The sequence below is a fragment of the Diospyros lotus genome, chromosome 2 (assembly GCF_014633365.1).
Source record: "Diospyros lotus cultivar Yz01 chromosome 2, ASM1463336v1, whole genome shotgun sequence".
NCBI classification, from domain to species: Eukaryota; Viridiplantae; Streptophyta; class Magnoliopsida; order Ericales; family Ebenaceae; genus Diospyros; species Diospyros lotus.
The window spans coordinates 7,124,201-7,143,995 of record NC_068339.1 but is presented as its reverse complement, the minus strand read 5'-3'; the positions used below and the strand labels follow the sequence as shown (position 1 = coordinate 7,143,995).

At 37.6% G+C, this 19,795-nt stretch overlaps 2 protein-coding genes across 2 annotated transcripts in view; one reads left to right on the top strand and one right to left on the bottom strand.

Moving 5' to 3' along the window:
- LOC127794608 (uncharacterized) overlaps window positions 1-17,976 on the top strand; it is a 45,460-nt gene extending 27,484 nt beyond the window's left edge. Inside the window, exons 4-8 of the mRNA XM_052325858.1 lie at window positions 13,149-13,849; window positions 15,335-15,638; window positions 16,792-17,075; window positions 17,204-17,511; window positions 17,695-17,976. Coding sequence (XP_052181818.1) covers window positions 13,149-13,849; window positions 15,335-15,638; window positions 16,792-17,075; window positions 17,204-17,511; window positions 17,695-17,882 — 1,785 coding nt within the window. The 3' untranslated portion in view covers window positions 17,883-17,976. The remainder of the gene's footprint in view (window positions 1-13,148; window positions 13,850-15,334; window positions 15,639-16,791; window positions 17,076-17,203; window positions 17,512-17,694) is intronic.
- Window positions 17,977-18,510: 534 nt separating this feature from the next.
- The window catches only part of LOC127795871 (AP-1 complex subunit mu-2-like), a 31,628-nt gene continuing 30,343 nt past the window's right edge, over window positions 18,511-19,795 (bottom strand). Inside the window, exon 11 of the mRNA XM_052327824.1 lies at window positions 18,511-19,129. Within this exon, the coding sequence (XP_052183784.1) occupies window positions 19,031-19,129 (99 nt within the window). The 3' untranslated portion in view covers window positions 18,511-19,030. The remainder of the gene's footprint in view (window positions 19,130-19,795) is intronic.

Sequence of the window (19,795 nt, the reverse complement as noted above, 5' to 3'; positions counted from 1 at the left end):
GGCTATGTTCATGGTGTTTTAATTTAAGTTAGTTTTTTAGATTCTTGATGAAGATAAATGTAAAATTTTAAATTTCATCACTTTTGATCAGTTCAGTCTACTTTACTAGGTAAGTTGAATCCTTACAGGTGATTGCCATCCAGCCCAAAAAATTATAATTTAAAATTGCTTGGTCTAACCCATTCATATGGACAGATAATTTTTCTCTCTCATTCAATCGCCAGATTCAAACATAATGGTTTTATAAAATAAATAACTCTCAATAAAGATAAAATAAAATTCATGTAACGGGCGTGATTGGTAAGAATAGATATTAGTGCCTGTGACTGTTGTAAGAGATTGTCACTAACATGCAAATGAAAATGGATCATATGACAAGACTTGAGTAATACTACTACTTTTTGGGTGGTTGAGGTCAAAGCAAGGAGAAATTGTATCTAAGTGGCAGCGATAATTCAATCTACCCGTAGTTTTCCATTTCATCGGTAATTAATTAGTTAATTGTGAATAATTAAAAAAAAAGGAGAGCAGAATTAATTAGAAAGCTGAACAAGTGGTTCAAGTATTATTGTTGATGTTAACAATGAATGCACATGCATGTTGGATGCAAAAACGACAAAATGCCCATCTGAACTGAATACGGGAATGATCGAAACGTTGGGCGAGAAGGCCAATTTGAGAATTAGGACCATCTCCCCTTAATGCCTGCAGCTGCAGCTGCCATTCATTTACGGAGCAGAGAAGGACTTCATTCCCATGCATCGGACCACCAGACAGTGACCAATAATACCCTTCAATCTCAGCCCTTGGAGCCGCAGGAGATGATTTGTCACCTCAATCTCAATATTCGGTTACCATTATTCTATATATATATATATATATTGAGGGAGGGGGGGGGGGGGGGGGGGGGGGGGGGGGTGGTGGAGCACTCAACTCAACATCACAGAATAAAGATGGACCTTTAGTTCGTTCTCTTCTTTGTGGCGAACCCAGCATGCACGCATGCCTATGATTTTGTGGACCCAAATTCATTTGAGCCTTCACTCATCACCCTTCCATTGGCAACCGACTCTTTTCGAGCTCACGTCTCGTACCTTTCATTCATCGAGACATTCCTTTCTGTTTTTCTTCTGCCTTAAATACATAAGACTATATATATGCATATCATCAACCTTCTTACCTATTATAATACCAGCCAGGTCATTTAACCAATAACCACCTCTCTGTGTTTGTGTGGCTAGATATCATTCACGCATAATAATTAGGCCAATCCTGTGTAATTATAAAAACATCATTAAATTAACATTAAGATTTAAACTTAAAACTCTACTCATTCTCTAGTTGGACAGTTGGCGCAACACTCATAATAATATAAATAAATAATAAAAAATGAGTGCATGAATTCTTGCCATCATGGAGTTTTAAAAGAGTTGAGATTCTGTTTGTGCTTCCTCATTAAACTTTTGGAAAGGGATTAGACCACATGCTTAAAGGTAATGTTCTCTCTCTTAAATTTAAATGACAGATTAATATTTAACATAAAGTTTTTAAGTTTAAATTTTAAACTTGATATTTAAATAATTAATTAGTACACATACTTACTCAAATTTTATCATTAATAATAATAATAAAAGACTGTCCAATAATTAATAATCACTTTTTCAAGGCACATTAACACCTTTTTCCCTTTAGAGTTGAGTGGCCAAGTGTGAAGCCGCAGACCCACCATAAATATAATGATTAGTACAGGGTAGGGTTGGGTTTTGGTTTGGTTAATCAAACAGCAATGGCTTAATTATTATTGTAATTTACTATGGGATTGGGAGGTGGTGCATGGTCGGTGGCAACTCATGATTTAAGCTGGTAGGTTAACTCCCCACACAATTAAGAGTGCAATCCTCGTCTTTAATTCTCATTATTATTATTATTCAGGTTAAAATCTTCAACACAGATGCTAATCATATGCTACAACACCACCGCATGTAAAATAGTATAATATAGTACTACTAATTCTTTTTTTGCTTTTAGGAACCAATATTGAAAATAATAGCAAATTTAGTCTTTTTTATAATCAGAAAAAAAAACATTTTATTTATACTGCAAATTACATACAAATAAATTAATTAAAAATTGATAATAAAATATTACATATAAATTAAAATAAATTATTTTTATTGCAAATCTAATGCGGACATGCAAAGAGTGTGTGGAGGATAAGATCCATTTCTTTTAATTTTATTTGTATCGAATAAATGTTATATTATAGATAATATCCCAATTTTCCTATTTTTACTATGATAAGGTGAAGAGCGTTGTGTCTTATCACACTGAGATGCTCATAATTATCTAAATTAATTATATCAACCTACCGTGATTTAGTGCTCTTTATAAAATAAGGGCAACCTTTGTCTTTGTGACAACTGACCAAGAGAATGAAGTTAATAATTTTTTTTTTGTTAATAAAAGCAGTCTTTTTGCATGGTCAAAGCAATGAACTGATAAATATCTAACTAAGTTGGCACTAATTACCAGTAAATCAATGTCAGATGAAATTTTAAGAAACATAAGCCTATTTCAAAACCAAAACACGAATCATATGTTAATGTATATAAATTGTCACGACCATCAAAAATTAACGATTGTAGGAGTTTTTTTAAACTTCAATTAAAGAAGAGCGTATAGGCAATCGATTTTTTACTTAATTATGAAATCAAAATTAATTACTATAACTAATTTTGTCAGCAATTCAAACCACCAATCAGTGTTCATATAAATCACTTTAAAATATCAATATTTTCTTTTATAAATAAAAATAATTTTGGACCGTACTAGTCTTATTGGGCCCAACCCAATGATAAGCTTATAGCTCGATACTGGGCCCAATGTTAGCTCAACAACATCTCTCATTCCATCAACTATCAACATTAGCTCAGTAGCATTCTCCATCCCATTAACGCCATACCCAAATCACTCGCACTCACGATAGGCCTCAACTGTCCCAATATCCTATGCTCTTAATTCGCCTGCAACAACCAATGACAAGCGAAAGACCATCCCCTCCTCTTCTCTATAAGCTAATCGATATGTTTTTTCTCAATCTATAGAAATTCTATTACCTTGAACTCTTACTTACTTGAGCTTTGGAATACTTGCAGGTGTCAGCCACCCCCTGTCATACGGATCGTCATTGTCTCGAGCCCTCCATCCGATAATTCCCTTTTGGGGCCCAAAGGAACATTTGTCACCCACCGTGGGCTCGGTAAAACTTGTGTCAAGCTCAAGGGTATGTAAATTTGATTTTGATGATAACAAAAATATTTTTATGATATAAATGTATTTTTTATTCATGCAAAATATAAATTTATTTTGAATTAAAAACGGGTATGAAGATTAAATTTATTTTGAATTAAAGGTGGATTGCTTTTAGACATGTTTTCTTGTTTTGATCATTTATATCTCAAAAATTTATGTTTAAATTTTCATATCTTGATAAATGCATTTCTTACTCATACATAAAGTAAATTTATTTTGAATTAAAAGAGAATTATTTTGAAATATGTTTTCTCTTACTCATGCAAAAAGTAAATTTATTTTGAATTAAAAGAAAATTATTTTTAGATATATTTTCTTGTTTTAATCATTTATATTTCAAAAGTTTATATTTGAATTTTCAAATCTTGAATTAAAGGAAAATTATTTTTAGACATGTTTTCTATTATTCATGCAAAAAGTAAATTTATTTTGAATTAAAAGAGAATTGCTTTTAGACATGTTTTATTGTTTTAATAATTTATGTCTTAAAAGCTTATATTTGAATTTTCAAATCTTGATTTCTCATGCAAAAAATAAATTTATTTTGAATTAAAGGTGAGACATATTTTCTTATTGTTTGAGAAAGTTTAAACATTTTTTAAATTTCAAATTTCATTTTAACTCTTTCTTTAATGGCTAGTGTGTTTGGAAGATGTATATATATAGGGTAAGTATGGAGGCTCAATGTAGAACAAACTTGATAGAGCATTTAAACAAGAGTGAAAAGGTTCAAAGTGCTGGAAGTATGCTGGCTGGTAGAATTATCAACCATTGGTGATTTATTTGTAATCGTCTTTGGTTGTAAGTTTGTTATTTTTATTCACTTATTGTGTGAGGGGATAATTTTACTCACTTATTGTGTGAGTGAATTATATTTGCTAGTAGTATGCTAGTGGTTCTTGCTTAGGCAAGAGATTGTATATTGGTTCTAGTTTCAATTAAAAGCTAGTGTTGATTCTCCCTAGTGGAATCTGAAGCTAAGCCTTGAGAGCAAAAATTATGCTTTTTAGAGTCGAATCTCTATAAATTTCTCTTGTTCATTGTGGTTGTGTAATTTTATTGTTATTAATCCTACTGCAATCACCACATATTAAAATTACAAATTTAAGAGTTTTTAAAAGAGTTAAAATTATTAATTTTAAAAAAAAATCTAATTCACCCCTCTCTTAGGTAGTCATGGCCAAAATTGAACCGGACCGGCGGTTCGAACCGGAACCGGACCGGCCGGAACCGGACCCGGAACCGACCGAACCGGAACCGGACTAAACCGGCGAAATTCGGTCCGGTTCCGGTTCCACGGTTCCGGTTCCGCGGAACCGGAACAACCCCTCCTCCCCCCGTGCAGCACTCCTCCCCCCCACCACCCCCCTCCCCCCTCCCCCCCCGTGCAGCACCCTTCCCCCCCCCCCAACGGTCCAAAATTGGACCGTTGGCAGCCAACGGTCCAATTCCAATTTTATTAATTTTTTTTTTAATTTTATAATTCCTATCTATATATACTCCTCCCTCCCCCACTCATTTTTTACACTTTCTTTCTCTCTCTCTCTCTCTCTCTCAAGTCTCAAGCTATTATTCTCTCAATTTTGTCTCTCATTTAATATTTCAATTTCAATTTCTTCAATCTTCTCATTTTGTTATTTATCAATTTATTCAATTATATTGTTAATTATTTATTACTTGTTACTATATTATTTTATCATTATTATATTTTTTTATTATCATACTTTTTTCAAAAAAATGGCAAGTGAAGGTAGAAATTTTGAAAATGTTGAAAATGTTGAGTTTGAAACTCAAAATTTTCAAACACAAGAGAGTGAAACTCAACAAAAGGGAGGTGGAAAAATTTCTACTTCTGATATTTTTAATATTCATTTCAAGAAAACACCAAAAGGAGATGATAAATTTGATGTATCTTGTAATTATTGTAATCAGGTATACAAATTCAAGCAAGGAGGTGGATATGGTACTTTCGCCCGACATTTGCAAACAAAGCACCCGCTCAAGGTTGGATTGAGCCGCGATCAAACACAAATATCCGGGTTTGCTACCTCTTCAAACTCTCCTCAATTATTTCATTATAATGAAGCTAATTGTAGGTCTGGTTTAGCTGAAATGGTAGCAATTGATCATTTATCTTTTAGTTTTGGTGAAAAATTAGGTTTTACTCGATTTTGTCAAAACTTTGTTAATCCTAGTTTTAAATCAATTCCTAGAAATACTTTGAAAAGGAATTTGTTAAAATTGTTTAAAAACTCAAAAATTGAATTGATAACATATTTTCAAAACAATAATATTAATGTTTCTATTTGTAGTGATATTTGGAGTGATCATTGGCAAACTCATTCATATATGGGTATTACTTGTCATTGGGTTGATGAAAATTATGTTTTACAAAAAAGAATTCTTGCGTATCGATGTTTTGATGAAAGTCATAATGCTGAAAATATTTGTAGATTAATTCAACAAATTTTACAAGAATATAGATTAGTTAATAGAATTTTTTCAATTTCTTTTGATAATGCATCAGCTAATACTGCTTCTATTAATGAATTGAAAAGAATTTGCCAACCAAATTTTGGTGGAAGATTTTTTCATGTTAGATGTGCATGCCATGTTTTAAATTTATGTGTTCAAGATGGTATTAAGTCACTTAATTCTTATTTAGATCCAATTAGAAATGTTATTTCTTATATTTGGGTACACCCTGCAAAAGCATGGGCACATTTTTGCACCTCCAATGGTCAAACCCCAAAACGTTTTTCAAAAGATGTCCCTACTCGTTGGAACTCAACTTTTAAATTACTTAATCAATCTTTTGAATATAAAGATTTATTGTGTTCTTTTGCAGCAAATTATATTCCACAATATCCTATTTTTCCAACTATGTGGAATGTTTGTAGTTCAATTTTGAATATTTTACGAATTTTTAATGATGCTACTCATACACTTAGTAGTGTTTATAAACCAACTTCACATCAATTTTTAATAGAAGCAATGAATGTGGCCGGTGTATTAATGGAAGGAATTAATGTTGAAGAAATTTGTCATGCTGTTTTAGAAATGAGAGAAAAATGGTTACGTTATTATCAATTTATTCCTGAAATTTTTCTTGTTACTATGGTATTTGATCCTAGGTGTAAATTTGATGGTTTAATTGAGTGTTTGTCTAACTATTATTCGTTGTTAGGATTAGAAAATAATGAAGAAATTGATGTGAATATTATAATTTCTAAGGTTAGAACTTTATGCAATCAATTATATGAAGCATATGTTATTGCTCCTAGTAGTGAAGAATCATTTCCATCCATGGCTTCGCATTCCTCTTCCTCCCAACCAATGAAATGGGGTCATAAATTTTTAGATCAAAGGAGGAAAAAACCTAGATCGAGCTCACATTCGGAGCTCGAAACTTATCTAACCACAGTTTTTGAGTTTGGTGATGATACAGGTTTAAATTTTGAAATTTTGGAGTGGTGGAAAAGGCACAAGGAGACATTTCCAACTCTTGCAATTATTGCAAGTCAACTTCTTGCAGTTCCAGCTTCAACTATTGCCGTTGAACAAACATTCAGTAGTGGAGGCAACATTTTGGACGAAAGAAGATCAAGATTGGCTCCAGAATCATTGGAAGCTCAAGTTTGCCTCGATGATTGGGAAAGAACTAACATGCGACGTCAAGAAGAACTTATCCATTCATCATCATCTGACGAATGGGTTAATGATGGTTCAACAACGGCGACTTCCGACTCCAATGAAGATGCGTAGGATCCAAGTCCATATTTTATTTTTTTTCACATTTGTAAAAATTAATTACTTGTATTACATTTTTGTTGTAATTATTTTTTAATGAAATTAAGTCTAATTCTATTTTTTATTTTTTATTTTTCACATTTGTAAAAATTAATTACTTGTATTACATACTTGTTTAGTTGTTTTAATTATTTTTAATGAAATTATTACTTATATTTCTTCAATTTTTAGTAGTGTTTTTTTATTAAAAATATGGTTGAGAATATTTATATTTACAATTACATTTAACAATTAAAAATCGAAACCAAACCGAACCGAACAACTGAACAAGGACCAAAATTAAATACAACAATATTTAAAAAAAATTAAAAAAATTCGGTTTGAACCGGAACCGGAACCGTTGACCGAACCGGCTCAAACCGTTGAACGAACCGGTCCAAACCGTTGACCGAACCGGCACGAATCGGAACCGGAACCGAACCGTCCCAAACCGCCCTTGGGCGGTTCGGTTCAGGTTCAAAGATTTCTTGAACCGGAACCGGCGGTTCATGAACCGTGGCCATGTTTACTCTTAGGTATTTTTCCAGGCAACAATTTGTCTCTCCCATAAACTCACCAAAGCATCCCAAGCCATACCTGATAGTTATCCATGATTAAAACCAAAAGTTAGAATAACATGGCCCTTAATCGAGAGAACCAAAACACCAACCCCCATCAACCAGAAAACCCTGCAACCATGGAGATCATTCTCCAGACCATTCAATGGCTTGAGAATCAAGTAGCCGAACTGACTCGCAATCACCAGAGGAACCAGCACAATGGGCGGGCCAACAATGATGAAGAAGCCAGTAACCAACACCAGCCCAAAACAACCCATACTGCTCCACCTTCTCCAACTCTATACACCCCTTTTCGAAGTTTATCATGTCTGTGCCCTTGCCAAACGATTTTCGTCTCCCAGACCCTCTAGAGCTATATGATGGAACCACCGACCCCCAAGAGCACCTAACCATGTTTAATTCCTTAATGTTGTTGAGCGGGGGCATCGACCTTATCATGTGCCGAGCATTCCCTATCACCCTCAAGAAATCTACCTTACTATGGTTTTCTACCCTCGAGTCGGATTCCATTCATGAGTTCACCAAGCTCACCACCTACTTCCTCACCCATTTCTCCACCAACTGAGCTCATTGTAAGATCTCGACTAGCCTTATCAACCTCAAGCAGGGGGAAAACGAGCCGTTACGGGCTTTCTTGAACCAATTCAATCAGGAGGCTATCCAGACCAGGGACCTTAGCCTTGCAGTCTCCATGCACGCCATTATGGCAGGGCTAAAGCCCATGTCATTTTTTACTCTCTGGAAAAGAAACATCTCGTCGACCTTAGGCTAAGGGAAACAAGTTACATAAATGTCGAGAAGGTCTCAGCCACTAGACATAGTAACTCCCAAACAAGAGCTCAGCCCCAACCGAGCCAATGGACGAGGCCGTCAGTTGAGCATCAACATCGACTCAATATGGACTGTGATCGAAAAAAAGACAACTAGAAAGAACAAGCTGGGAAAATAAGGGAACGAGAGCGGATGCCTGAGCCTCCTCATTTGAAATACAACACATATGGCCCGCTGATGACCGAGAGAGATCGGATCAGACAAGCTCGACCAGTCCACTCCTAAGCACCAGAGTCCATCTCGATGAGTGGACCTCCGATCAATCCCGGTCTCTTAAGTTGTGCCCTAGATTAGACAGGCTTAGTCAGTCCATCCCCAAACGCTTGAGTCCATCTTGATGGGTGGACCTTTGGTCAAACCTGGTCTCTTGAGTCGTGCTTTGGATCGAACAGGCTCGATCAGTCTACCCTTAAGCGCCTGGGTCCATCCCAATGGGTGGACCTCCAGTCAATCCCGGTTTCCTAAGTCGTGCCCTGGGTTAAACATGCTCAGTCAGTCCATACCCTAAGCCCGGGACAACCTTGGTGTGTGGACCTCGAATCTCCTTGAAGCAAACTCACTTACCTGACTTAGTCTTGGAAGAAAAACAAAAGGAAATAGAGGAAATGCATGCAATGAACAAACAAACACCGAACAATGTAGAAAATTGAGGAAACATTATTTATTACATTTTTTGACTCAATCTTGGAAGAAAAATAGGAGGCAACAAAGGAAATGCACGCAACGAACAAACAAACATTGAACAATGCAGAAAATTGAGGAAACATTATTTATTACATTTCCTAACTCAGTCTTGGAAGAAAAATAGGAGATAATAGAGGAAATGCACGCAATGAACAAATAAACATCGAACAATGTAGAAAATCGAGGAAACATTATTTATTACATTGAAGTCAAAATTACAAAGGATGTGCCGACCTACACTATGACATTAACAAATACAAGTCTACTATGAAAAGAAATGAGAAGAAAAGATAAGTCAAGGCCCGGTGGGTCCAAGAGAAGGCTTAGCTGCAACATCGACAATAAAAATAAGGTTGACGGACCAAGCTCGTCGGGCTGAATAACATCCTCCACAGGCCGACCTTCCATGACCTTTAGCACCTTGGCTGAGACCCCAGCTTGGCCAGCTTGGTTCACCACAACCAGATCTACAAGTTAGCCATCCACGATCTCCTTAAAAGGGTCGAACGCAAAGAAGTTGGCCTCAGGAAAGAACAACCGAGCATAGGACAAGGCCTTCTCATAACTCGCCATAACTTGATCGACGACCTTGTCCAACAAGCCCTCAACCTCGACTCGAGCCTTGTCAGCCTGATCCTTCATTCGGGCCGCCTCGAGCTTCTCCCGATCGGCCTTGAAGAGAGAGGTCGCCAACTTGGACTTCAACTTACCCTCATTTTCATTATTTAGCTTCAATTCAACCTTTAACTGGTCCCGCTCCCACTACAAGGCTTCATTCTGGCCCTTGAGTTTCTCGTAAAGCCAGTTCATTGCCAAGGTCGTCGACTTTGCTTCATTGACCCGCTTCCACAACAGCTCATTCTCCACACCCAACTCCCTAGTTATTCATTGACCTCCTCTTTGCGGGCTTGCTCAACACTTTATTTTTGGGCTTGACACTCTATCTCTAGGGATTGGCTAGTTCTCGCAAGCCAGAGAGCTTACAGCTCGGCTTCTCGACAAAGCCCGATCTACCTTAGGTTCAGCATCTTCTGATGATTGGTGGGGTCAGACAAGTGATATTTGATAAAAATCTCGAGGCGAAACTGTTTTTTCCATAGGCTCCCTGGGTGTTGCCCGTCAAATGATCCCACGGCGTTGGACGACCTTGGCTACCCCAACCATTTTTCTCTTTCGTACCAGCTGACCCACCTCGGCATCAGCTTGCTATTCGGTCTGAGAGAGGATGGGGGCCTTGGTTTTAGCGGCTTTGGAGGCAGCTCGAGAAATCGGAAATGGACCCTTGGCAGGAGCCTTCTCGATGGCCTTGGAGACGAGGGCCTCATCCGCGACCTTGGAAACAGGGGTTGAGCCAATGTTTACCGCCTTAGCTTTTTTCTTCTCCGAGCATCTTCTCACCTCATTTAGAGTCATATTTGGAGCCATCGAGCCTGAAACGAGAAATAGATAGTATGAATAACAAGTAACAGTAACTGAAAATAGAAAGATAAAGCAGGAGCCTACACATGTACTCAACCAAGCCTTCTTGGTTATCACCGAGCTTGATAAGAGCTAATGTCTCCAGCACCAAAAAAGTCTCAAGCACATCAATCATTGCTTGGTCTTCCAGGCTGAGACTTCGGTATGTAAGCCTCATAATGGAGCTCTGTTTGCTCATCCAGTGAAATGGGTACTTTTGTATATCGTTCATGCCTAGGAAGAAAGCAAGCTTGTCCTGTTGAGAAGCCACTTTAAAGTAACCGGCCTTAAAGTTCTTGTAGAAGCTATTGAAAGCCTTCAGCAATTTCCTCATCCAGAGCCCACTCAAAGAAACCTAACTACTACCCTTGTTGACCCCATTTTATTGGAAGAAAGAAAAAAAGACCCCCGTGCTCACTTCCCTACCTAAAAGCTTGACGACACTTCAAAGGCCCTCATGAAGGTACAACTGTTTGGGTGCAGTTGGGTCGGGGTGATGTTCAACATCGCCAACACTGAGCATTGGAACTCAATAAATAGAAGTCGAAGACAAAAATGCATGAAAAACGTCTTGTACACAAAGATCGACCTTGAATCCAGGGCCAAAAAAACTCGCTCCTCTTCCCTACAAGGTCAACACTCAAATAGACCTTTGTCCCCAACAACCGATAAAAAGATCTGCGACCTCAGCATCGTGATGCTGCCTAGGGAGTCGTAAATCGAGGCAACCTTGGCAACGTCCTCACTCACCCAGCTATAGTTGCCACTCGCACTAGAAAACGAACTTGAAGATGACCTAGCCATAGATGCAACACATACTTCGAACTACGCTTCGAATGCCCTAATCTATACTCGAAACCACCCCATCTCAGATTTTCTCCCCAAACTTGCCATAAACACTCGGTAACTAACAAACAATAACAACAAAAATAGCGAAGGGGAAAAAAATCGGATTCAAGGAGTTACTTGTGAAGCAAGCGAAATTTGTAAGAGAATAGTGAAATGAGAACTTGACCCAAGCTGGAAACACATGAATAGTCGAAGGTAAGAAGGCGTGGAAGCTCTTAGAGAATCGGAGTTCAAAAATCGAAAGCTAATGCAGAAAATAGGATTAAGAAGCGAAAAAATGGCCTATGGATGTCTTTATATAGATATCGCTCAATGATCACGATCTAGGCCCATCCTTGATGATGAATCAATACCACACGATGCATCCAATGGATAGAGATCAAACATAGTCACCTGCAAAGATCGCGCCACTTGTCACACTGCCTGACATGCATTTAACACCCTAAGTTGAAAAGGCAGGACATTTCCCTGTCTGCTCACGATGTCCCATCTTCTGGACCAAGTGCCTCAAGTTTCGAGACCCCGTGTACTACTTGTTAGTACCTCAAAAAATGCCCCCTAGAACTGTAGGCCTCAGCAAGCTCAACTCCAACAAGCTCGACCCGAGGTCAAGCTCCTGCCGGAATTTATCAAAGTTTTATTTAAAAAAACCTAATAAATTGATGTATAATAAAAAAAAATATTAATCTAATAATTAACAAATATATCTAAATGAACCTAACATGATAATTAACAAATATAACATCGACATGATAATTAAGTAATAATAATTAAGTAATAATAATTTCACAAATTACAATAAATATAATATCATTTACCGTACAAAAAGATAATCAAATTACTTGTCTAGTTATTTTTAAAATACAAACATAATCAAAATTACAGCATAACAAATATATTTTCAATTCAACTTCAAATTAGTTGCTCCAAATATCAATCTACAATTTAAAATTATAATATTAATCAGTAATCATAATTATATATCAAATCACATATATTAACCTACAAAATACCAATACATCAAAAGTTTTCAAAAATCACATACCTTATTTTGTTTTATGTGAGAAAAATCTCAGTAATGTTATCATATATATATATAAAAATATAAAAATTAATAATTTTTACCAATATCAACTAACAAGATAGTTGTAAGCTTGTAAGTGAGTTAGCTCGCAAGCTTCTATTCAAAACAGCTCACAAACCTATAATCGAGCCAACTCATAAATTTTTATTCAAGTTAACTCGTAAACTAACTACTCGAATTTTAATGAATTCAAACTTAATTATTTTATAAATCAAATTTTAAAACTAAAGTCAACTTTATTCCATTTATTTTAACAAACAACCTTTTATTAGTCAAACAGCAAAGTTTTGTGGTCAGCTCATTTGCACCCTTGCACGCAGAGCTGCAGACACTGAAACAGCTTCTTTTTTTTTTTTTTTTTTTTTCTTTTCCAACTCTAATAAAAATAAGCCAGCTTTCAGAGCTCTGGGTCCGTAGATACATGGATATATAAACAGATGTAGAAATAGAGCCAAGAGAGAGATGTATGTTGGTGCCGTGTGATATTACTACTGATACAATAGTGCCTTACGATCACCAGTTTGTGTGGTTTTGTTTACGGAGTGGGTTTTCTTTTCAAGATCCCGCATCGGAGAGCTGCGATTTTCCGGGAAAATCGTTGGGTGGGTTGTGGTTTCATTCTTGGTCCCTTCAAAGATATCCACTTGTCGGACTGCTTGTATGCTTCGGCCTCTCCACCAGCAAATGCCAATGCATTTGGATTGATCCGTGCACGATGCAGAGCTCCAGAGATCGTCAGAACCAAACAAATCCGCTATGAATACATGAGCTGGTTTTTCCCTTGGAATTTATCTACCAAAACTTGGTTCTTTTCTCCGTTTGTTCCTGATACTGACTTTGTTCTATTTCTCTCTCCTCTGTTTTTCTTTGCTCAACAGAATATTTACCCAACCAAGTCTCTGGTTTTCTCCGTTTCCTTCGTTGTTCAAACTGAACTGGCGATTGAACTGAACTTTGTGGCGCGAATCAAGAGAGAGAGTATGGATAAGAAGAGGGTTTTGTTGCTGAGACATCTATTGATGCTGTCTTTGGCTTTGAATGTTGGGCTGGTGCTGAGGCTGGGATATGTGGGGGAGAGCTGGAGAGCAGAAGAGCAGCGGGACGTCCATGGCCTCTGTTTGGAATTGGAGCAGCAGCAAGCCAGAGAGGCGGCGCACGTTAGCAGGAAGACGCCTGAACTGGCTTCCTGGACTTCAGCAGCTGCTCATAATCACGTTGAAAATGGCGAAGCCAGCAGCAGCAGGGTCATCAATCTCGACCAGTAAGTATTCACAGTTCTACGAAATATCATATCATTAGTCCACTCAAGAATTTGCAATCTTTCACTAAACCTCCTCAGATGATTTGCCTTGCTCTGTTCAAAACGTCCTTGTGCCCGTTTTCGTGCAACTCTGATACGAACACGGGCATAACAAATGGGCATCTTGTCTTTTTTCTTTCTTTCTTTCTTTTTTTTTTCCTAAGTCAAGGGTTAAGCCTAATGCCACAGGATAAGTCGCTTTTTAACATTGTAATGAGTAAATGATTATCAATTATGGAAAGATGTTCTAAGAGAAAATAAGGAGACTTCATGAGGTCTTTTGACAAAGCTATTAGCTTCTTTATTTTTAGATCCCAAATAATAATGGCGAGAGATTATGTATCACTAAACTAATGCGATACTGGTTAGGTACCTTAACCTGTATTTGGTGCCCTTTGCAGTGCAGTTTTGGCTTTAGTGAAACTTCGAATAGGTAAAATTACCCCTTTCAATATTCTCTACAGAAATCTTATTTCCTTCTTGTTTACTTGAAAAAAAGGGGTTAAATAAGCGAGATTTGCCATAGAATAGTATATACATATATTGTTTATGGTTTACTAAACTCTGTAGCATAACTATGCTGCTTTCTTGGGTGGGAGTGAATTCCCAAGGTGCATGTAAGAGTTGAGGATGCTTTGTCTGTTCCCAAACTTGTGCTTTGTGCAATGGGCCTAACATGCACCATGGGTGGTGGTGCTCTCCAAATCTTCCTTGACCAGCCACCATCATTCCCACTGCATTAGTTTTCAGAAAGAAGTTTGAATTCCAAGGGCACCATGCTAGCCCCAACTTCGCTTTTTCAGGGTTCTGCTTTTCTGTGGATGTATGTTTGTGGGTCTTGTTTGTGTTTAGCTTTCTGCATATGCGGCACATGGGATACTACTGTTAACTGTCACCTCCTTCAGCTTCTTGTCCTCTTTGAGAATATTTTGGAGTGGACTCAACCAGTAACTTGAAATTTTAGTGACTTTATTATCACTAGTGCTATACGGGAAAAAGGAAAGTGGGTTTTTCTTCTATTTGGGTCCCATAATTTATGGGTCCTTCCAAGCATTACCAGTTATGCAAAACCCATCTTTAGATCTGATGTTTACTAGCCGTCCATCCAATCATTGATCTGTGACAGAGGAGGCCCCATAATTGCTGCCCCCCATACCCATCTTGCATCCTGTAAATTGAGCACAATTTCTTTATATATTTTCATATGTTACATTACATGGACACTCTCTTAGTGCATCATCTTTGCGTATAATCCAACAAAGCCAGCATCCAACTTTGAGCAGCAGCACCAATGCTAAAATTGCAATTGTCCACACCCATATTGGCATAGTAATTCCACTTGCAAATGCACATCACTTGGTGCGAACGGACCAATTTTTATTTCAATGAAGTCTAGAATCTGTATCGTGTTTGTGATCTATAACATCATGAAGCTGCTGAATGCAGTGGCGATCCGACAATGTACGAGAGGTTTTGGCGGCAGGCTGGCGACAAAACCGCTGTCGTGATCTCCGGGTGGCAGTACATAAGCTATTTCTCGGATGCCTCCAACCTCTGCTGGTTTCTGGAGCCGGAATTTGCAAAGGCCGTTGTTCGACTCCACAAACTGGTGGGAAACGCCGTCACCAAAGAGCGTCACATTGTGGTTGGAACAGGGTCGTCGCAACTATTTCAGGCTGCATTGTATGCTCTGTGTCCAGCCGATGCACCCGAGCCCATGAGCATAGTATCTGCTGCGCCCTATTACTCGGTGAGTTCGGCATAGAATTCATCATTTCTGTAAGTTTGGGTTTAGAATTAATAATTTTTAAGGTTCCATAAAAAATTGATACTCGGGTCAAAGTTTTTTTTTTTTTTTTTGTAATTTGCCTTTTGTTTTAATTATATCACACCCGTTTGTCTCATAGAGACAGGTACATATGCATCCCTTGAAACGGAAGGTAAAAAGTTGAAAACAGAGAGAGAGAGAGAGAGAGAGAGAGAGAGTTCTGAGAAATTCAACTGAATGACTACAACCTCTATTACAAACTGAAACAAGACTAGATTATAATATACTTACACAATTTACGCATCAGTATTTAAGATAAATCTAATCCTTTACAGTTACAAGCATAACATAGAAATACAACCAACCAATAACAATATAAGAGATTATATGAAAGTGTAAAGCAATAACAGCTATATTAAGTCAATAATCTCTTCTACATTCCCAATCTCCTAAATTTTTATACCTATTCTAGAATCGTCTATCATTTGGTTTGTTCGGAAATGACGAGAAGTTGAATTTTTATTTTTTCAGTTGTATTATTGTGTTAGGAGAGAGCGGGGTTTGATAGCCACCACAAGTTTGTTACTTTGTGATTAAAAAATTACAATTTAAATTGTAAAAATAACCTCTAACCCCTCTCCCCTCGTAAGTATAGACTATGCATAAAAATGGCTCTGCTCTTTAAGAATGGCGATGCCTAGTTTTCCTTTAGTTTTCATCTACAAAGCCACGTGAGTTGCAATAGTTACACGGATGTTAAATGTGCAATATCTTTCGTCAATAATTAAGGCAGATCTGGTCTATTTTGTTGCTGAATTTTTAGACCCCCATCCACATGAATAGATTTTCAATTGTCTCCAGCAGTAGGACTTGGGCCTTTCAATCCTTCACGCATTCCAACAACTGGAAGGAAGCTTACCAATTTGCAGTTAAGATCCTCCTTATCGGGCGCCACCTACAGCCTGTAATATTTACTGACATGCAGGTGTTAAAAGTCAAAAAGACTTTAAATACTGCTACGCAATGTGCTGATTGATTCAGTTAGGATTCAATGAATTCTCCCCGAAATCTTCATGAGCAGAGATAACAATGGCGATATTAAGGCTTGTGATTGTCATTTCCTTGCTGCTTGCAGTCGTACCCATTGATGACGGATTTCTTGAAATCGGGGCTCTATAAATGGGCTGGCGACGCGCACGAATTCAGTAAAGCCAACAGGCCCTACATCGAGCTTGTCACCTCACCTAACAACCCAGATGGATCGACTAGGCAAGCCGTGGTCAACCGAAGTGCGGGAATCCTGATTCATGATCTTGCTTACTACTGGCCCCAATATACTCCCATTTCTTCTCCTGCGGACCACGACCTCATGCTATTCACCGTCTCCAAAAGCACCGGCCATGCCGGCACACGCATTGGGTAACCGAGCTGAACCAAATCGAACCAAACATTCCCTTCTCATATCCAATTAATCAACACATGCATTTTTTTTTTTTTTTTTTTTGTGCTATACGGTACGAAAACATTTTTTTCTGCACATCTTGCAGTTGGGCTCTTGTCAAGGACAAAGAAGTGGCGAGAAAAATGACCAAGTTCATCGAGCTCAACACGATAGGCGTGTCGAAGGACTCGCAGCTCCGGGCAGCAAAAATTTTGCATGCCGTAGCTGAGGGTTATGACCATGTTGGCAACCCTAAACCGGCCAGCCTGCCCTTCTTCGACTACAGCCATGCCCTCATGGAGAAGAGGTGGAAGCAACTAAGGGCTGCCGTGAAAAGGGGTGCCGCATTCAGTTTGCCAGACTTTCCCACCGGATTCTGCACCTTCACCGGCCGGAGCTTTGAATCACAACCTGGTAATTACTATTGACAATTAGGCAACCATCACAAAGTCTCAACATTATTTATTTACTGGTTTATTTTTTTGGACAAGTAAAATGATATTACTCAAAACTCGAACTCTGGAGTTGACTGGCGCGATATATCACAGGCTATGACTCCGTTGGTTATTAACCGAGTTTATTCTTCTTTCTTGGTAGCTTTTGCATGGTTGAAATGCCAAGGGGAGATAGAGGACTGTGAAGGGTTTCTTGGAGGGCACAGGATATTGACTCGAGGGGGGAAACACTTTGGAGTGAGCTCAAAGTATGTGAGGATAAGCATGCTGGAAAGGGATGAAGTTTTCGAGCTTTTCACGCGTAGGTTATCAGCAATCCAATCATCTTAATCCTCTCATCTAGTGAGAGTGAAGGGTAAGGCCCTTCTTTTCATGTACAAGACAAGAGGCCTATTGTATATATCGAAACCCAGTTTTTATTTCATCTTTCGGTCCCAGCTTCACCCGCCAAATATTTTTTATGCGATTCCCTATGTTAATAATTCCTACAATTATTGGGTTTTCATGCGTTTTAAAAATATAATAAAATAAATAATTTGCATGAAGTACACGTGAGACTTGGTGGATTTACCGAATGCACTCTAATAATTCTAAGTTTTTAACGTTAGTAAAAATAAAAATAAAAAAGAGTTTAGATTGAGTAATATTTTTTAATTACAGTATCACCCAAACAAAGTTGCAAGAATATAAAAACATTCCATAAATGGGCCATCATGAACAAATTGGGTAAAGTTCTCACGGCACAAGCCAACGTGGCCTCTTGCATTTCATCAACTCAGGTGTACAAACAACTGTAGAAGACCACGCGAAAAACCAATTTGTCAACCAAGTGTGAAAAGAAATATCACCTTAAACTTAAAAGGCATATGGACGAATCGAAACTTTTAAGGCATTCAAGTATCTTGCCAAGAAATTTAAGCAATGCCAAGTAAATTATAAGTTCTGCGCCAGCCAAATATTAGAAAATTTCAACCAACATCAATAATTGGATAGAAACGTCATATTGGAATATCACTGAGGTAAGCTACCGTCAGGAAATGTGTATCAAAGAGACACATTTGTGAAATTAGGAAAATTACATGTGTATTCCAGCAAGGATAAAAGAAAACTTGCTCGTACGTTCAGGTTTATTTTCCTGAGTTCAATAGGGCTCAAAAACCCACAAAACCAGACACCATTTTCTCTAACTTCTGACCCTAAGGATGCTATCAGATTCACTGCTGTTCAACACACACAAAAATGATTCTTACATTCCACGAATCTTGACACAAGTAATATATATCATAAGCCTCAGCAACCTTTTCTATTGATGGCTAATAATTGCAGCACTGGAAGCATTTGTTTGACTGGTAAAATCAGCAACGATTGAGAAAATGGATCGCTTGCATGTCGGGGATATCGCGTGACCTGGAAACTTCATGGACAATCCAACATTCCAAGTACTGTCCAACGCATATGGTACCTTAAGTGGTTGCCTTTCAGATCAATCTTAATTCATACTCTCCAGCCATTGTAATGTATCTCACCCATGGAAGTGCCTGATATCCACTTTTCTCAATAATTTTTAGATAACGAACCTGCAAAAGGTTGATATTTTCTTAAGTTATGTGTCAGGGTTGACAAATTAAGCTTTCTAAATGAGAAAGAGATAATTAATTATTAAAGGGTGTAAAATGTTAAGGGATGGTATATAGTGGATAAGTATAATGCTCTTCTGTACCATCATCTATTTATAGGACCTTCCTTTGGTGTTAAGATAAGTGTTCTTGCAAATGTGGGGTAGCTGTAACTTGTTATAAAACAGAACAGCAGTAAGACAGTTGAACATTGTCTGCTACAGGCCTATAGCCTTCCCTTCAATAAAATATGTTTTTCTCACTCCAAATTATGCAAGTTATAGATGAAGAAGGTGCCAAGGATTCATCAGTTAGCTATCAACAAATACTCCTGCCTTTGTAGGAAAAGATTCATTATTCTGTCTAATAAACTAATGGTTTTTTATTGATCAAATTTGAGATGGAAATGAGTATCAAAAAACCGCAACACTTTTTCTCTTTTCTCCATTCTAATCCAATTTACCAACAGTACTCATAATCCCATAGACTACAGAGAAGTTTCCATATAACTAATGATGTACAAGATCATAGGGAGTAAAAGTCTGATTTTGCTTATCAAAAGTAGCAATACCACAAAAACATGAGTAATAGTTCAAACATAGACAGGAACATTTGCCTCTCTAAAGC